This window comes from Neodiprion fabricii, chromosome 1, assembly GCF_021155785.1.
Source record: "Neodiprion fabricii isolate iyNeoFabr1 chromosome 1, iyNeoFabr1.1, whole genome shotgun sequence".
In the NCBI taxonomy this organism is placed as follows: Eukaryota; Metazoa; Arthropoda; class Insecta; order Hymenoptera; family Diprionidae; genus Neodiprion; species Neodiprion fabricii.
In genome coordinates this window covers 31905288-31926617 of record NC_060239.1, presented here as the reverse complement: position 1 = coordinate 31926617, position 21330 = coordinate 31905288, and the positions used below count along the sequence as shown (strand labels likewise).

Here is a 21330-nt window from a genome sequence, read left to right as displayed (position 1 = left end):
TACTCTGCTCTAGTTTAATCCAATTTACGGGTAAGCCGCTTTGTACGCTACGTCCGGACACTTCGAACCGTTCTCTTAGGACACCCGCACAGTCTGCTAATAAGCCTAATGTCCGAGAGAATGTATATCAAATAAAACGTCATACTTACAAACTTAACATGTGTACCTACACGCATTTTCTTCCCTAATCACGCTGCCTGCGTATCTGTAATTATCGTCTTCGACCGTTTAATTCCAAGGTGACAGGGGCTCGCCCGTTTGCTCACGATGCGACGACGGCTCGTGTAGATATAATTTGCAAAAACGGAGCGATGCATTTTGCACTTTGTTGGGGGGGGGGGGGGGGACCGCATGACGTGATACGACCGCCGCGAATATTCGAATCTCATCAAGTTTTACCGGGCCGCATAGCGTGTGACGCGCGAAAAAGCCCGCAAGTTCAGAGGTCGAACGTACATGCAGACACGCGCATTCTCGATTAATCCTGCATCGCGAATCTGCCTCTCTGCAATTTAACTGCAGCGGTTGCAGTTGCACGAGCTAAATGCAAAAACGTGGTTAAAAAAAAAACTAAATTAAAAATTCGCATACACGAGCAATTACGAGGAACTATCGGAAAAGTCCCGACACTATTCCGAAGCCCCGAATCAATCGTTGTCATCAGCTTTGAACTGACCGAAGAGAGCACCGCGTGACAATATCAGAGAAGAGAGGTATGATTGTGAAAATGAAAAAAAAAAAATTAAACTCTACTTGGTCACACTTGGATAGAATCGCCTAATTGTGACACAGGGTCAACATTCACCCCAGCTCGACAAAAAGTTATATCCTGCTTCGACGATGAGTTCTAAAAACGTAAAGAAAAATTTCTAGGTATCGTTTATGGGTCGCAGAAAAAACTCCTTCAATTTTCCTAACCAAAATCGATTCTTTAAATGTTGTAAAACATCGGTAAAGGGACTCTGCAAGGAGTCTGAAAAATGTGTGGAATGATATCAACCCCGAATGATCAATTAGGGTCAGAAAAAAAAAAAAAAAAATAAATAAAAATGTTGATGTAAATACCAACCTGGGAAATTAGATTCGTCGAGTCGAGTCTAAATCTGAGGGGTTGGACGGAGGGAACTAATCTTAGCACGGGATTACGTAAGGTCCAGTAACCCGCGGCTTAAATTTAGTAGTAGAACTCGTCGCGAGGCTAGACCAGAGTAGACAGTTGTTCGCGTCTCTCTCCCGCATTCTATTATCTTCATTTAAATATCTGCGCGTCATTTTTTTGTCATCCACGTCGTTCGCGCTCGTGGAACGATATCGCTGTTATTTTTTACATTACTATTTATTATTTATTACTATTAACATTTCCGCACGATTACCCGTAGCCGATAATGCCGTCACGTCTGCGATCGAGGAGCACACACAAAAAGACAGACGACAAGGATTGTAATTGACGGAGAATCGCCGGTATATTGAGACGAGGAACAAATTTCACCCCGAATTCTTGCACGGCACGCGCGCTTTCCGAAATCTCCATCATCACCTCCTCTTCCTCTTCCTCATTTTCTTACGCGAGCGTGCAGACGAGACAACCTAGATTTCCCGACCGGATTCCCCAAATAATCGGACGAATGCATTGCACCTGTTCTCACGATTCGTCTAATGCGCGCAGGAACGTTACATTATGCGCATATAGCCGATTACACGGATCCGTCTCGCGTCTCTTTCGGTACGCCACCACGTGTGCGGCTAAAACGCGGATATACCTACACATCTACCAATGCATAAATATATGCTGCTCTGCCGCAATTAACGACGTATCGGCGACGATGTATGAATCAATCGGAGATTATTATCCGCTGGAACGAGTGCAAACACGACAAATTTTACGTGACGAAGAAATATAATATTGTTATCGGTTACAACGACGGTAATCGATCGGTATTATCGTGGTTTCGTGCCATTTCATTAAAAAGAAAAGAAACCATTCCTGTCATATATTTATAAACTTGTATATTTCCCTACAGTATCCAGGTTACATGAATATACGTGTATCGGTATATCAGGTGTGAGAAAAGGATGTAAAAACATATGTCCGGAAAAAGACTGTGCGTGCGTGTGTGTGCAGAGAGAGAGAGAGAGAGAGAGAGAGAGAGAGAGAGAGAGAGAGAGAGAGAGAGAGAGAGAGAGAGAGAGAGAGAGAGAGAGAGAGAGAGAGAGAGAGAGAGAGAGAGAGAGAGAGAGAGAGAGAGAGAGAGAGAGAGAGATAGAGAGACCGGCAAGAGCGGAATTTATTGGCATATTAAATAGAGAGGCAGAATTTGGAAAGCCTCGTCATCATTGTATCCATTATTCCGTATGTACAATGATTATACAAGTACAGACAAAGTATATACTGGTGCGCAAGCCAGAGCTACGCGTTCTTTGAAATTCAAATATCCGACAATTTCGCACGCGTGTAGGTATAATATAAAGCGTTCAACTGTAACGGATCGGAATATATTTTCCGCCTGCGGTACAACACCCCGCAGGGGTATTCAATGTACGTATGTGCATACATACCGCTACGAGGGCGAAAGAGAAAGTCCTTTATAAATAAGTCACAACAGCTATAATGTTAAGTAAAATAAATGCGAACAAGTTACAGCCGTGACTCGTGGTGTAATAACCTATTACTCTATGGCAAAACGATAAAATGCACGCTTTGCCATTTCGTTAAAAAGAAAAGAAAACAAGACGAAAAGAATAAACATCTCAAACAAACTTGAGGGAAAAATCAAAAATATATTCGCGATGCCGCTGCTAGAAGATTCGCGAATGTGTAACGACAGCGATTGCGATTCGGTCTTTGAAGCATCAAATGGTGTGTGTCATTCTCTACTACGACAAGAAGACCGAACGAACAGGTTACAAACCGCTGAGAAACAACAACTCTCGCACGTGTTTATGAACGTGCGGCATATTGTATGCGTTGTTCCGTACGTGACGTCAAAATGCGAAAAGGGATCTGCGCAACGCCCTTGAGCCAAAATCAAGGTCGACCCCCACCCTCCCCCTCCCCCTCCCCCCCCCCCCTCCTATTCTCTTGCCCCATGAATAATGTATCGGGAAATCGTGACTTTCGGGACCGACCACCGGATCCAAGATGGTCACTCAAGCTACCGCGAGTTGTTGCGGTAGCACCGGTCGGTGACATTCAACTATATGCCAATTAAAACGACTATTCAAGAATTTTTATATTTATTCCGCGGACCGGGCGCCGATCGACGCTCCAACTTTTTCAAGCATCTGCCGGCTGCCTGTCATCCGTAAGAATTTATCAACTCTTTGGAAAAAAAATTCCAAACACCGCTGCGCGCACGCCTCTTGGCACACGTTCAGGAAATTGATTTGACTCTGTTGAAAATTTCATTATAAAAAAGAATAGGACTCGTCGTGAACGCTTATTCTAAATTTTTTACTCCTTTACACTGACGCATATAAGTATTTATAAAATACATAACGATTATAACGATGAAACAGTTAACTTCAACTTGATCGAGTAATGGGAAATATAAAAATAAATCGGTCACCTCTTGTAACAAAGATTTCGTATAACAAATTTTCGTCAGTATTGTAAGATTTGATCAGACGATTAATACGTTTGTCAGTGGGTCGTGCGTACGGTAAAGTAAGACGATAAAAATAATAATACTGTTCTAATCGTGCGTTAGTCCCGTGTCTAATTTCGAATGTACAAAAAGAGAAAAAAAAAAACGTCGAAATCAGTGCTTCCAAACAAGAATCTCGAGGCGTATAATATATAAGGCGATGATACGTTTAAGTGTAGGTAGGCACCTGGCGTCGCCATAAAGGCGTTGCCCGCAACAGCGTCTGTGCAGTGACAGATGCTGTCAGTTGCACGTGGGTAATTACGTCGCTGTTGTAAATTGTGTCGCTGCCGGTGCGGCGGAGGGGGAGGAAGAGCCGAGTGTGTTATACGTACAAACGCACGTCTACAACGTGCATGTATAATGAGAGTGGGCATCGTGTAGTGTGCAAGGCTTAGCAACCGCATCAGCAGCAACAGCAGCAGCAGGATTTGTCGCGGATAACGACGCTGCTCTCGCTAGCTCCGTTGTTTATCTTTAATTTACATTTGCGGGTTAACTATATGGTTATTACAACTTGATAAGAGAAACCTGTCAACTGGCAAGCTCGCTGCCTAATGACAAAAAATTATCCTCTTCATCACACTGCAGCGCGACTTCTTATCTGCCGTAATGGTTTCTTTTTTTTTCTTTTCTTTTTACACATACGATATTTCAGACTTTTGAAACTGTTGCAAATATATATATATATATATATATATATATATATATATATATATATATATATATATATATATATATATATATATGTATATATATATATATATGTATAATATCGTAAATGTCATGACTATACGTATATCAAGATGTTTAAAACGTATATCCGTAAGCACAAGGATGGTTACGTCTGCCTCGTGCGTATTATATTTATATCTATACAGTCCTTTGATACGGTTTGACACCATGCCGTGCAAACCCGATGCTGATGGATGGATGCAAGTTCACCGATACATATATCGTGTAAACACGAACTAAGATGCGTCTATTTTTCATTCATACACGCGATGCGTATGACATGCTGCTGGAGAACCCGCGCACGCTTCGATCGTAAGTAAACTAAATTACTTTGCTGTCTCGTCGAATGTACATGACATATACTCGTATACATGATATGTGACTCGAGAGTATTAATCGTCGCGTTTCGATGAGATTAACTATTGCACAGAAGATTGGATAGACCAGGATAACAATAATCCATCGAATCTCTATGTGCCATGAAATATCACGTTCAATGAACGTGGAATTTAATTAATGACGTATCGTCGAAATCACTGAGCAAGAATGAGATGTTAGAATTGGTATAAAAAAAGACCGTGTAAGAAACGCAATAATATTGCAATAAGTTATGCGGGAAATAAGTTTCAACGGCGGTGACGAAAACCGCAGTAATCGTGGGTCAAGGGTTAGATACGATTACGATCAAACCAAGGGTCACGGTGAAAAAAACCAAAAACAAATATCATTGAAATATGTTAATCTTCGATAACGCATGCTGAACCTTTTAGTATTAGGCACATACCAGTTGATACGTATACATCCGTGTATATAACACTGCAGGCAAAGATTAATAATTGTAGGGAAAAAGAGAAGCACCAACTGCCGCCGACGGCGATTTTAATTGGCAGTTAGCGAATCCACTGACAGAATAACTCGTATGTGGGGATGAGCCGAAAATTTGGCTAACAAAGTGTTGGCGGCAAGTTGGCAATATATACAAAAGCAGCAGCAGCAGCAGCAGCGAAGTGCAGAGGTTGGTTGGTTGGTTGTAAGCCTGCGGGCTGCAACCGGAGTTTCACTGGCGTCGTGCATAAGGCGGAAGACAGCAGGCTGCTGGCTGGCGACGCTGCTGCTCATTTGTATGTATTAATACGTGTATATGCAAATAGTAAGACGGATAAATAAATAAAGCGTAATTTGGTCGATGCCTGCGACCATGGGGCAGTAACGTCGAACGAAGAGGACACAATTTCCATCCAAGATCAAAGGTTAAACTGGGCAAAGATATACTATCTTAGACGAGGCTTAAATAAAATTAGAGGACGGTATTTTATATACCTAAGCATATTGAATGTCGATATTTTATTTTCTTCTACTTTTCAACTGCATTTTAGTTACAACCCCGTTAGTTACTGTAACTCTCTCTCTCTCTCTAGGGATGTCATCTAGGGATGTAATTTCGATCCAAGGGAAACGGTCAGCTGGATCCGGGTGCGCGCCAGTGGGAACAAACAAACGGCGTACAGATTTTTACTGCCGGTGTTCTGAAGTCACACCATTCTCTTTGGCAAACGATAAGCAAAGCAACAATTTATGCGTACGAGATGTTACGTAGGTCTGTTACGCGTAAACTACGCGGCCTGCGAAAAAAAAACGCTTGATTTTTTCCAACGCCGTAAACGCAAGGCCCAAAGAATGTTAGAAATTCCATTTTCGCATGATAAGATAAATAATATTAACGTTGATACAACGCTCTCGAGTACTCGGCGCTTCCAAGGCTACTAGCTCGTCTCCGCGATATCAGTTAACGCTGAAACCATCCAGGTAATTGTACGTTCTACACTTGTCGTGAATGTAACGGAGATGTGCGCTCGAATCAATTTATGAAAGCGACTATACGCGATGCAGTGTTTCGGCTCACGGATATTCGAATACCGAATCGCTGAGTGTGAGAGATTTGCCTCGATGATAAAACTAGTAGAAAGAAACAAGACGAATGAATAGAAACGAAGCGCGATAAATCGAGTTGCGGGAATTGAGCGATAAGGAAATTGTCATGTTTCAGATGTATCGAGATCGGAGGAAGCAATATACAAACAGGGGCGTTTCCGCAACTATAGCAAGTATTTCAATATCTGTAAGAATGAAATGAGTACGTCATAATAAATGTTATGGGCGAAAACTACTCGCTGAGGGAAGAAAATATCCTTAAGGCAAAACGAAAGTAAATCTAACCGTTGATCGTTAACGAGTGACAATTTATATGGGCTGAAAGCGGTCGTTGAATTCGAGAACCAGCTTATATGTACACATAGTGTGACAAGCCTGCTTTCAGAATATCAGGTGCAAAATATATTCATATATATAATGTATGTAATTTATATATATGTATATATAAGTTGTGCATACTTAACCGATGCAATTTCACATCGATCCGGGTGATTTGCTATCTGTCGGACTTTTATCGCCAGCCAACTTGCGACATTTCCTATAGTAAACAGCTGGGCACTGTGACTTGAGAAAGTGTATGATGTCTGACACCTAATATCCACTCTCCCTGTGGGAATGGTTAACAATTGTGTACATGACCCAAGGAAATTTGGTTGATGCAGGATGGATGAAAAAAATTTGCGAAATAAAATAAATTATAAAAGATGAAAGAAAAATCAAGAGCTATAAGAACATCTGGAAGCTATACATGCGTTGACAACGGCAGGAGTTTTACATCGAATGGATAAAGTGAGGCATACACTTACGAATAAATAAAAGAAACAGAAACGGATAAAGAGACTGCAAGAGCACAACTGACACCTCGTGTACTTTTTCTACCGTAGCTAAAATGAACCGCCACGTGAAGTGCATCGCGTCTTGCCTGCACATCCAACGGCGCGGAAGATCATCATAATCATCATCGTCACCATAATTATCATCATTGCCATCATAATTATAATTCACGTCTTACGCAGACTGTCGAATAGAGACAGCTGTGAGTTGAGCAAGAGGGAGAAAGTTTCTCTCCTGCGACGATCAACGGTCGCAAGTTTCATTCCACTCCGCTTCAACGAGCACATTTCTCCGTTCATTTTTTATTTCTTTTGCATTTTTCCCTTCGTTCTTCCTTTCTTTCTTTATTCATCCGAAGGACCAACGCAGCGTCCGTGACACGTGTCGGTTGAATGAAAAGTTGCAAAAACATATAAAGAAACAAAAAAAAAAAAATGTAAAACAAAAGTTAGAATAAAGTTGATGGAGAGAAAAAGAAAGAAAAAAAAAATGCACGTGCGCGCATATGTTAGTGCAGCTTTTTCCCCTGCAGACATCTATATATTTCTTGCTACAAAAATCCCTCCTTGCAAGGGGTTAGGTACTCTCCGCGTGGGCTTGTTGACTGCTGAATTCACGGATGGTGAAGATCGGCGGCTATACCTGAATACGTCGCGAAGAGAAGCCTCGACGTTGAAGATGAAGCAGGAAAATTGATATAGAGAGGAAAAAAGGAGCAAGAAAGGTTGACACCGCGACTGGTTATGGACTTATTTATGCTGCAGTAGGTGCAGGACGCTGCAGTGGCCGTGGCGGCGTGTCTTTCTGCTGCTTATTGTGAATATGTATATTACACCTATGTATGTGTATATACCTAGAAAATTTACTACGCTATTACTACAGTTCGCTCGAGCGTATTGTTTCGTCACGCGACTACAGCCGCACACTTCTCTTACATGAAATTTCATTCACTTGCCCCGCTGTCCGAGCTGCACGATATTACACACACACACACACACATATACGTAGTAAACATCCGATGCAGAGTGAATAGACGAGGCCGGTGGATACGTCTAATTTATACAATTTCAGCCTCTATGCGCCCGCTCAAGTCTTGCAGGTCAGCATATTGCAGATTACCTTTTTCGCTAATTAAACTCGTTAATCAACCCAAGGATGGTAATTAATAATTGATAATTAACGCTTTGCTACTTGCGCGTCTCTCGACTCGGATGCGTACAATAATTAGATATCGTAACGTCAAGTGTCTTGGTATTGTTCCGTGTCCGTTGAGTTTATTTATTTTCATTTTTGTTCTCATTTTTTCTTTACTTCCTCTTACTTGACCATTTTTATTTTATTTTCGGCAATTTTTTCCCCTATCAAGTATGAAAAAGGATTTGTTTGCCAGTTATTATAGATATGGAGTCGTAGTAATAAGGGGTATAATTGTAAGGTTTAATGCGAGTATAGCCATCACCTCCTTCCTCGTTCTGCTCGAGGGCAATTCCCGCCTGCTTGCCCGCTTTCCTCCCACTATCGTGTCTTCCAGACCGTAAAGTAAACGTATAGTTAATTGCCGAGGAGACGTTATAAGGTGGTGTACTCCGGTTATGCTCCTGCCGTCTGCAGTAACGATCTTATATTAATATACCAGTCTCGAAGGTCTTCGTTGTGAAAATAACCCGCATCGTAGAAATTAATAATTAGTTAACCCGAAACGCGACCCATTGTTGCACGTCGCGTAGCGGCAAGTCGAAATTCATCATACAGGATGTGATGGATAGGATTTTCCGTCATCAAAATCGTGCACCGGAATAAGAATTGAAAGAAATCGAAAAGTTTACATTAAGGTTGCCCTTGATTTTGAATGGTAAAATTTCCCGACATTTCCCGATTTAAAATTCTAATTTTTCAATATACCCTTTGACTCTACAGAAATACAAATAATAAACAAGAAATAAATATCATCTATCATTACGAATCGTATATCGGTAATTTTCAAGTCTATTTGCTCCACTCGTAGCCAACTTCTCTCATTCGGAATTGTACTCCGAAAAGGTGGAAAAAAAAAAAAAAAATAAAAAAAAAAATGAATAATCAAAAGAAGGAGGAAAAAACTACATCACCTAATAGCTCGTTAATTACTCGTCGTATAATGTAATAACCCGTCTCGTGTACACCGCTCCGCGTGTCTACAGCACAGTCCGAAATCAAGCCAGTTGAGTGGTTTTGAAATCGTATTAGTGGCATAAAAACGATACCCGTTTATATATATATAAACAATATATATATATACATATATATTGAACACAGCATACAAACGATATATCCATGTACAATCGGCGTCTAAGTCGGTAGCAAAGTTTATTGTTATGACTATACGTATGCATACGTTCACGTATGTTTAATTGTTTATATACCGTATATGTATTTCGTAATTGATATACGCGTAAATAATTTTCGGCTGCAGCAGAATCAACTCGCTAATTCCCATCTCTTTTAAATTGTTAATTTCTTTTCAATTTTCCGCTGCTTATATAGCCTAAAGAGAAAAAGTATAATAATTTAGCGAGCCATAAAAAACTCTGGAATATATATATATACATGGTGCTAATTGTGTAAGCCGCAGGTGGAAGACCAGATTGCTGCTGTTGCTGCCATGCTTCTCAAAAAAGATCTGCAGCCATGGCGAAATAAAATTGAACGGCGGTCTTCCTCCTCCGGGAGTCTACACATACATGTATACATATATTTAATGCCTGGAAAAAAAAACTACATCCACGAATAGTTCGATTCGTTTTTCATCCCTCGGTATTGCAAACGTCCAACGTATATAGAGTTTCGACACTAATTCGTAACGTACAGATGCGCTGTATATGTGTATAAGTATAATATAAATGACCGACTTTTTCCGCGATAAATGAAATTTTTTTAAAAATGGTGAAAATGATGTGTTAGAAAAATGGTTGCCTTTTTTTGCCTGCAAATTACAAGGTTTTAAAGCTTGAGGAACAGATCAATCATTCTAAAAACGGTTCTAATTAAATAAAATAACTCCGGATCCCCACCGTTGCGGATACCTAGTTATAGTCGCGATGTTGTATAGACGGCAAGGCCGAGCACGTGCGCTGTTGAAACTCAATCTGTCTTAAAGGTAGGATAGTCACAGACACGCGGTGTGTGCGGAGAAGGGAAAAAAAATTTGTATATCGCGGTTGAGGAACCTTTAGCTACAAAGAGTCGGGAGCCTGCGGCGTATAAACGCCGGCACCAAACTCTCAAATTGGTTATTCCAGAAGTACGGCTAAAACGTAGACATACATATTATATATCATCGAGGACACGGAAATTATCGTATATTACCGTAATTTTATCGTATTATAAGGTATTTGTCATAGATTCGAATGGAAGAAAAAATTCTTCACTCAACGATGACACAACAATTAATGAATATGAGTATATAAAATCAGCTTAATTTGTTGAAAAAACTAAGCCTGTTCCATTCTCAGAGAAACTGTTGAATAAATAAAAGACCGCTGATGTTCGTGCATGAATGACAGTTAAACGAATAATAATCCCTGGCTTCATCTGCCACAGATGATTCTTTCCTTCCTCCCATTCCCCGACAAGTAGCGAGCGAATTAATTAGAGATTCAAGGTCTACATACGCGGTCGTGGTTAAAAAAGGTTCGCAGTAAACAAATGGCAAGGTAGCGACTACCAGTTGGCATAATATAAGTTTATAGAAAAAATTTCTAAAAAATTTTCACATTAGAATTACCGTAAAGATTTTTCCACATTCGATTTCATCCTGAACGAGAAAAATTGATTCCTTGTTCGATTAAAACAATAGTTTTGGATGATTATTCCGACAATGTATTTAGAAATTTGACACTTCACTTAAAATCCGGATAAACAAGGTTCAATTTCCACAACTTTTCCAGAATTTTTACCAACCCTACATGCTGAGATTTTTCCACAGCGCATAGGCAAGGGACGTTTTTACAAAGTAAACCAATTATCGTTAGTTTGCCGATAACAAGAAGAGTATAAGGGAAGAAGACGGGATCGTGAGGGGTTGGTTACAACCGCATAACGCGTACGTCGAGATGCCGAGGACGAAACTCACCACCGTATCTAATTCTCACGCGGTTATCTAGGCAAATACCGCAAGCCTCCTCATATATCGCCTGTCGTACACTATGTACGTAGGTGTGTATATGTATCTGACGGCCGGGGTGACGATAAACTGACAAACGTACATTTACACGTTTCCCTACACATGCAAACGTACGTAATGGGGGGTGGGTGGGGAGGGGTCACGTTTTTTTTTTTTTTTTTTTTTTTTTTTGTCCCCTACAGTATTCATCTTAGGTTTACACCTAAAGAGCACAGCAGCATCTCGTCGTCGTCCCCCCGAGTTTAGGGCCGGGCGCAGGGCTCATTATACGGTCGGTGATAAAGAAACCGATATGGAGAAAGTTGCAGCGCATGTAAATGCGTGATAATAACAACAATAATAATAACAGCAACAACGTTATCTTATCGCTCTGAAATAATTCTGATGGAGAAAATTTTGTAATACCAACATACATACGTGTTGTGTCGTAATATTTGTAATGATGAAATTACACATGTGTTGTAATATTTTTTCCTAAATTACTTATTGTTGAACACGGCCGGCGTGTTCAGCTCTTACATCGTACGAATCGTCGCGAGATCTCTTCTCGGCTCTGTAAAATATCGTCGACGAACGCATTCGCGACGATCAACGCGTAACTGTCGACGACATCAGGCATCTCTCAACGAAACCAATTGAACTCTCTTGACTTGACAATCGGTTTGAATGCTGCACATATCTCGGTTCGCGGGTAGCTACCGTTCCACGTTCAACTTTCGTCGCGTGTAAGAAAGCGAAGACGCACAAGGTGCTTGTATCAACCGAAGCCTGGCTCAATAACGAAAATCGAATCGATCAGAAGGAAGAGTTTAATACGTACAAGCGTCCGAGGAACGGCGATTGAACGCTCATCGATACAAACGATACGTGTCGCGTGTTTCGCGCTATTTATCAGGTTTACTCGTAAGTAATAATAAAACTTAATTACTAATCACATTACTTCGCGCTACTCCGAAATATCGAATTACAAAGCAGCTCAGCTCGAGCGCGGCTCGAATCCTTGCAGCGAGGCTGCACATAAAGCGATCCCGAGTTTCTGCTGCGTTCTCGAGTGAAATTGAATTTAAAATTGAAATCGAATCAACCCAACTTCCCGTTCGGATTATTACACACGCGTACACAGTCACTGATAATCTCGAGTATACGTTGTTATACCTACACCGCACATCACCGACCGGATTACCGACTGGCAAAAATTAATCGCCAAAATAGTGTAACAACTGTGTAATAATAGAGTGATTCTCCGCACAAAGTCGCGAATACCATGACGGTATATGTGTATATATATTTGATGAATGATGCATAAAAGTAGGGACACGCGTGTGAACCACTGCAGTGATTCGGTACGTACCTAACCCAACCAATTTTGTTCCATCGTACTGCGAGGAATTGATTGGACTCCGCGTACACACGCGGAAAGTCGAATTTTCTCAGCCATGTCAATTTCTGCGCTGCTGATGTAGAAAATGAGACGAGAAAAAACGAAAAAAAAATAATGATAAAATAAATTCGACAAACTTATAAGCTTAAAATGACAGACGACAAGACGATGCGATCGATTTAAAACCCCGAATTGGGTTAATGAGCATTTATATAGCCGTGTACATGTGAAAAAAAAACAAAAAAATGCCAACACATTGACAAACGGTAAGGCTATAACAACAGTATTACATAAACACGGGTAAACGCGTGAAAAAAATGATATTAACGACGCGGTTGGGAAAAGCGTCTTCATTTCAATTGCACGCTTCGCGCACGCAACGATCAACTTATCTGCATAACAAAGTGCTTTAAGAACAAAGGCTTATGCGTTTATAATAGTCGTAACATAGTTTTACGCCGGTTAAAATTAAACGGCTCAAAAGCCGGGGCGCGGGTTTCGAGTCGTACTTTCGAATCTTACGCATAATTTTTTATTTTTTTTATTTTTTACACAAGTTTCCTTCATTCATCACAGCCATACAAGATATAAGACAAAAAAGCTCGCGTATGCGCGGTTTTACTTCCCGTGTTCCGTGCGATTTAGAAGACGCTGCAGATATATGATACAATCCATGAATATGAAAATGTCATAAAATGAAAACGACGCGCGTACGATACATCATAAAGAATGAGAAACGAAGTACGGTAGGAATCGGAAGAAGAGGGTAGAAGCACGGTGCGGGTGTAGACAGGAAGATAGGGGAATCGCTGATGACACTAACCTCTATGACATCTGTTGGCGTGTGTTTTGCATTGAATAAGATTACATACGCTAAATACACGACATAAATATGCAATTTCAATCGACCCAACGATTCGGAAGTGAGACGGAGAAGGGGGGAATAATTTTATTATCATTATTCGGTAAATCACGTCGTCTTCGTCGACGACATGGCGGGGCAATCGTCACACGCTTTCAGGTCCGTATACCTGTGTTATATAACTATCTATGCTAAAGCCTTGTGTTTGTGGAGAACGTAGAACGAAGGAACACGTGCCCGTTGGCCGCTCGTGACTTATTTTACCGAACAACAAACAAACAACGGAATAATCATCCTTGATTAATTGTCCGAAAATTAATTGACGACGGCCCGTTTCAAGTTCCCGAAATTCCCGCTAACGGGAGAAACGACGACGACGACGCCGACGTCACTCGAGTACCCTGGACAACAAGCCTATCAAGTGGCCCGCAAGCGAACGAGCCCCCGGGTTGTGTGTCAAACATGAAAGAGAATGAGGGGGGTTAACGGTTCGAACGCAGGATCACTTATGCCGGGTATAAAGTCGTTAGGTTAGTTAAACGGTTCTCATCTACCCAATCAATCGAGAATATAAGTGCGAGTGTGGAAATTATCTGTGCAGCGGAACGAGGGAGGTGGGTGCCAGAAGAAAAATTAAAGGCATTTTGACAAATCGACGTAGTCTGGCGATAATTTGGGAATGCCGAAGGGAATTTTATTAGTATGTATATACATATTACATGTGCGTATGCGAGCGAGTTTATTTGGGATTCGGTATTAACACGCGTGTCAAGTATGCACGCATGCACGTGTAACGTTCAACGGGTAAGCAGATAACTCGACTTAACGATAAATACTTCAAGTGGCCTTCGTTAGCTCTCTGTCTCTTTCTCTTTTTTTTTTTTTTTACTGTTCTCGCTCTTCGTTCCTTCTTTTTTCTCTTCATTCTGTCGACAATTATATTTATTTCTTACCATTTTGCTTTGCATCAACGTTGTTTGCCTTTACGACAATTGTGTTAAGGGCAAGAAGTATGTATACATCTTTTACGAAAGATTCCCTCAGAAATTGTCTCCTGCGACGGACGCACGTTAAAGGTGAGGGGAATTGTGACGAACGTAGCATGTCACTGACGAATTACTTGTTACAATTTATTACATATAATAGAAGTGAAAAAATTTACGTATGACATTATGTCGGTAATATTTAATTCCACGAATCTTGAACCCGAAACTTTACGAGGCAATAATTTACTACCAAGTATTAATAAATACTTTTATTGCCTGATCTGGGAATGGAAGAAAAAAGATAGAACAAGAATCACGATCATTATACGTAGCAGTACGTATAGCCACAGATAGTATGTATAGTGTAAGGCTCAAGTATGAACTGGTGTTAAAAGTATGCACGTATTAACAGTTCTGGATCGTTTGAGGACGACTGATTAATTAATCGTGAAAATTTCCATCCAAATTTCGACAATAATAAACTTGTGGGCGGAGGGGGGGGGGGGGGGGGGGGGGTTTCTCGAATCCTCAAATTTTCGGAGTCTAATCGAAAAAATTAAAATATTTCACGCGAAACCGTACTGTGTCTTAGAAGAGTAATTGACGTTCCCTGATCTTACAATTAAGCTAATCTTATCTCTTCGAAGGAAGGACTTAGTTTTTTTTTTTTTTACCAAATGTAAAAAAAAAGATCCAACAGACCGCGACCAGGCGAATCCTTACTACGGGACTCTGCGATAAGCGAGGTTGATTTATTTCCAAATTAGACTCGAGTTTTTCCGACGTTAAATCGAACCCCGTTTTCCCATATCAAATATGGGAAATAAACATATGGGAATAAACAACCGATTCCCCGGGATCGTGGAAAACGGTTGAAATCGTTAAAAAAAAAAAAAAAACTACCGAGAAACGAATGGATGGGACGAACGAACGGGTAAGAAGACGTTGACAGCTGTGCCGTGGAAGAGAACTGCATTTCTTCACGTAGTGCCTGCTGCCCAAACGAGTTCCAACCAACGCGAGACAACCTGATGTCCTCCCGATGAGTGAACCCGAACAAGTTGCAGAGCGAAGAGCAACGACGCACCGCGTCGCAATTTTTTTTCGAACTTCGCCATTCCAGAAACGGCAAAAAAAGGAAAGGATGAAAGATCGACTGTTTATCAATTCTCAATCACGCAGGTCAATAAATGGAGATAATTTGGCCCCCGCGACAAGACGAGCCGGATTTTCCTGGAGTGACAAACGACGGCGACTGCGTCGACGAATTATTAATTCGTTCGGGACAACTGGCAGCTGGTTATTACCAGTTTGACGCTGGTCGAGAAGACGACGGTTTTAGTACCGCCTTGAGAATATTATACAGGAGGACGAATAATATTTGTCGTCTGTTCCTCGTAATCGAATGGTTCGGTGTAACTATTGTTTTTGTTTGTAGTTGTGTGCGTGTGTTTTTTTTTTTTTTTTTTTTTTTTTTATTAACACCGATATTTAACCCGCATCTTTCTTTTTCAGACAATAATTCGGACTGAAATTCACTTCATGTTTGGGTTATATACGTAAGGAATTTTTACACTCGTCCTCATACGCCATTTACGAACGCGCACATGCATGATATTCCTTCCTGTGATTTTTTTTCTGCTGCACGGTTAAGTTTCTGATTTGATGTATTTCTTTTCTCGCCCGGCCGCACCTCCAGCAAAATATTTCCGAGACAATGTTAACTAGTATATGTAGTATAATATATGAATTGCATAAGAGACGGTTACTTTACAGTTCTGCTGACAGCCGTGCCAAAAATTACCATTCGCACAAAAATACGGGAGAGGCCGGTCCTCCCGAATATCCCACACGTTTACGTATAACAAACCAGCCGCCTATTGAAGCCGGGTTATTTTCAACTCGAGCGTGTCTCTCCTCGCTCTTCAGGCGTTGAAAATTGAGAAATTAAGACCGTACACGGGGCCAAAAATCATGCAAGCGAAAAATTGAGATAATAGGTTGATCCGCGGAGTTTGTAAAGAATTTCGCTGAAGCCACCAACCATTTCGCGGGTTCGAAACCTCCGAAGTCCTCGAGCGAATCGTCTAGGGTAATAATAAATATCGAAAATCGGCGTTCCATTTCGTCCTCTCGCGTTTCAAGTTTCTCCCTCTCGGTAAAAAGCGTAACGAAAACACGCAAAAATCGAAGCGTCGCTGGGAGCACGTGGCGAGGATCTCGAGACGGCCTGTCTTAGGACGGGGTTCACCCGACTGGCGGCAGGGAAACGGGCTCGGAACCCAGAGTCGGGCAGCCGGCGAGACAAGGCGCGAAATAAGAGCGGCCTCGCCTCACGGAGCGAGACGGAAGACGCTCGCACTCGGCTCGCCTCGCCTCCTCCGAAGCGACTCGCCGTCGGCTGGCTAGCCGTCCCATGGCCCAAGAGAGCCACGACATGTCCGTCGGTCGAGCGAAACGCCGTACGAACTTACGAAGCGATTTGAGCGATTTCATTGACAGCCGGGGGCCGGAGGCGAGCACGCCCGCGGCTGTCATATTTTGGTGTTCCGGCAAGTTGCGATACGTACGCCGGATTCTGCGGTATTCGAGGCGCGGAGGCTACGGCTTCCGGAAACGGAGGTATCCCACAAAAGGCGCATGTCATCGGTCGATATTCGACGCTGCCGCTGCCGCCGCCGCAGCGAAGCGTCCTTTCCCACGCCGAGGAGTAACGTCAAAGTTTAAAACGTCAGCGCCATGACACGCACGTAAGCACGCGGCCTGGCCTCTGGCACAGTTTTCAATTAGGTATTACTCCTCGAACCGCTCTCATGGTACGCGCACGCAGCGGACAGGATGTTCCTTGTGACGAACGCGGATTCCGCGGAGGCGGCAAAGCCTCGCGCGAACGTCCGCCGAATGGGGAAAATCGCCCGCGGCCGTTCCAACGACACCGACGATATGTTAGATTTATATTACGACGTGACAGCTGCCTCGAGATGTCGGGCTCTGCTTTTCGCAGGGAGTTTCTTACCTGGCGACAGGACCGCCGGTCGGTGAGGGAAACGGGGGTCCCTGGTCGGCGTTGTCTGGGTGCGATGGTGATCCAAGTGATGTTGCAGACCCCTATCCCCGTTCATCCTTTGCTCCAGGTGCATTGCTGCGGGCGGCAACATGTCTCTCGAAGCTTTCTATCTTCCCTTGCCTCGGAACGTCACGCAAGTTCGGAAGGTCACGTCAGCTCGAGATGATCGGTGACAAGTTTTATCCTTATTTTCTTCTCCTCGTAGTACGGTTTCCGCCGTATTATCGCGTTGCTTCAACTTTACTTTACCCTACTTTTTGCTACTCTGACTCTAATTCTTCTCAGGCACTTTTATTACTTTCGCAGAGTAGGCTGCGAACACGAATCGTCGCTACGACAGATCCGCGTGTATCCTTCTTCTCGGCACACTCGTTATTACACCGACTACCGGGATATACGATACAAACTCCGTAACGCGGATATTTATTATTATCCCTGCAGAGGTCCGGAGAGTCCTGAGTAGAATTCTCGACGAACGGTATGACAAGCCTTCTCTCTCTCTCTTCCTGTACCCGCGTAGAGGTTGTTTTGACCGCGTGTTTCAACCTCGTCTCGGACTTTGCACGGTTTTATTTTAGTCATTCAGACAAACACGTACGCGTAGTACGCAACGGATTGTTGGATCGTAACCACGCACACTCCGAAGGACTCGCACTCGCCGGGACGCCGCTCTGTACGAGCCAAAAATCTACGCTCCTGATGCGGATGAGAAAATATTATTGGATCTGCCAGTCGTGGTGGTTTTAGAACCACGTTTCACGGCGTAGCTCAGGCGCCGCAACAGGACATTCGCAGAGGTTTCTCAACGCTCTTTCTCGGCTTGAGAGATTTTTCGACGGGTATCCGCTCGGCTAACGACTGCATTTGATAGTCTGTTGGTTAGGTCGTCCCTACCTACCAGGTGCAACGATAACGATCTTGAATCCTTGAAAATCCAGCCTCGATCGAGACGGGTCGAATCGCCGAATAATCACGAAACTGGGCTTGCTGCTTTTCCGGTTGCCGAAGACGCGCGGAACGGCGAAGTAAACAAACGATGGTCCGAGAAATGCTGCGACGACGACGGCGCGGGGATCGGAAATCACGTTGACAACTCGAGTGCCAGTGCACGACTGAATGCCGTTGACGGCGACGCCGGGTTGACAGACGCCCGGGGCAGCGCCACCCCTCGTCGCCGACCCCGCGCCGGCTCCTCGGGTTTCCCCCACCCGGCGGCTCGATTGGCGGGAAAACGTATCCTATGACAGCTGCCCCAGACCCGGTTCTGGCGTTCCGGCGTTTCTACTCTAATTGTAAGCGTATTTCGCCTCGACCGACGACGAGAACGGCGCTAGAGAGCCTCGTGACGGACGGAGAAGAGCCGCAGATATGCCCGATTGTCGAATATCGTCACTGCGCGTCAGAGTCCGGAAGACCGGGCCAATTATTTCCTGGGAAATTACGCCGAAGCACGGAGGAGCTTTAAGGATGACTCGCTCGGCTCTGAGCTTTGCCGATATTCCGCCGAGGCGTAAACCATCGATTTTCAATCTAATTTTACGTTCCACGTTCGCGGTGAACCGGCACGCTTCCTCGTGTCCCATGCTCTCCCGATATCCTGACCTAAATTTCACCGTCGACGCATAAACGCCCTATCGGGAACAGGTGTCTGACGGAACGAAGTCGGTTGCAGACTTTGAGAAAAAGAATTTTTACCATCGATACTAGTCTCGTGCCAATATCGATGTTTACATCTTGCCGTAGACGAATTTAACACCGTTTTCAACCAAACTTCACAGTCGAACGTTCGTACCGTCGACTTTAATGAATCATTTTTCAAGGCCGTCTACAAGTTCAGTGACGTCTGATGGCGATTGCCTGTTGCACCTGCGGTAGTAACTGTAACATCTTATGCAGTCAACTGCCGGAGTCGTGTCGAAAATTAGTGAAGTACCTTTGAGTTAACGGCGAAAAAAAAAATCCCAGATAATTACATGAAACACCTTTTCATATTTCGATTTCAAAGGGGAAAAAAATGACATACGAAACTGTGTTCTGCCTCGGTAGTGAAATCTGCTCAAAGGTTTGTCCCCCATCCGCACTTTCTCCAACATGAAATTAGCCACGCGGTGTGATTGGTTGGTCGAAGACGTCGGGTCGACCTTCGTCATTATGTATACCGGAAAGTACCGCAACCCCGGATTGAACACCGCGTCCTATAAGCTCCAACTTTCAGCAAATGGTTGGCCTCGAGTGTCCCGCGCGGATTTGTTCTCGGAAAACTTCACTGTGCTTTTCCGTTTCTCTTATTCGTTCTCGGCAGGGATCCGTCGCCGGGGGATTCGGATGGAGGCTACGAGGGTCGGTCGCAACGGATAAAGGTCGTACTTTCGGTTTTCACGTGTAACACGGGAAGATATGCCTGTAACTGTTTCCGAGGGTTCTGTACCTGCATACAGCCGGGAGGCGGGACAATTGGACGGATGATTTCCTGTGCAGAAATTACCGGCGTTCGTCTTGCGCCGGAAAAAATCTTACAACTAGTAATGGAAGACCTAAAGTTTTCACAAAGACGAAGCGGAGCAAAGTGGCTGGAAAGATCCTTTTCATGATGCGTCATAGATTTATGGCGACATTTCGCTCTTTGTGCTCACACTCTATTTTACATCAACGTATCGTGAAATATGCAGAAAGATAATAATGAGTGACCTGCCACCGCCGGTGAAATCTCTAAGGCATCACGAATACGATGAGTAAAGTTACATGTGGGTTATGTACAGAAACGTCAACGCAATAAACAAGTGAACGATCTATCAAATGGAATATTAGCAAAGATATTGCGCATGGTACTAACGTTTAACGAGATCATTGATTGATATTAAAATTCAAAAAACTCGCCTAAAACGTTAGTCGGTATTGCATTTCGAAAATATATTATCAAAACTGAAAAATTCGTCAACGACGAACAACGGCGGGTGTAATTTGTACGACAGTCAAATAACGTTGGAGTGACAGAAACTCCGCAGGCGTTCACAATCGACGTCGAGGATTAACCTGAAGAAACGTGTAAGAGTACCGCGATTAAAATATCAGCTCGAATCGCTCTATAAACATATCCATACACGACGTTTGTTAGGTATACCTAACAGATCGTAGTTTTTCGTACGTAACAATTACGCGAAAAGTTCACAATGGCAATGACCCAGTTAGACCGTCAACTGATCGGCCTTGATCGGGAGGGGTTTAGTCTTTTGGTACACATATATCATTTGCTAGATAGATACAATAAGATAGTGTCAACATACATATTTAACGAGTCGCCCAAATTCGGCGAAAATATTTACTTATACATGTTAGAACTAAAAAGAAAGATATAGAACGAAAGAGACTCGCGGTACGTGGAACGTATATTCGCGGGTCGTTTTACAATGATGTGTATTTATCTGTATACCGTGCGATGCGTTATGCATACGGTCAAGAGACCACATCTTGATGCGTGTACGTGGATATGTTTATGTGTGTATATATATATCACGTACGGGTAACCCTAGCGATACAAAACGTTAACCACGTATAACGTACATATATATATATATATATATATATATATATATATATATATATATATATATATATATATACATATGCCTAAAGTCGACTACCTACCTGCCAGAGTTCGCGGTTATGCCTATGGTACTAAACGTACATACGTATAAAGTACAGTATCGTCGTTGTAGATGAAAGAAAA

General features: G+C 42.8%; 1 protein-coding gene across 3 annotated transcripts in view; it reads right to left on the bottom strand.

Annotated features, from left to right (window-relative positions):
* Positions 1 to 21330, bottom strand: part of LOC124174374 (homeobox protein TGIF2-like) — an 82367-nt gene that overhangs the window by 12638 nt on the left and 48399 nt on the right. Inside the window, exon 1 of one of the 3 annotated variants that reach the window (XM_046553468.1) lies at positions 17553 to 18711. The exons of the other annotated variants lie outside the window; for them this stretch is intronic. Within the exon in view, the coding sequence (XP_046409424.1) occupies positions 17553 to 17694 (142 nt within the window). The 5' untranslated portion in view covers positions 17695 to 18711. Of the gene's footprint in view, positions 1 to 17552; positions 18712 to 21330 lie in introns of those variants that run through there. 3 annotated transcript variants of the gene reach the window in all.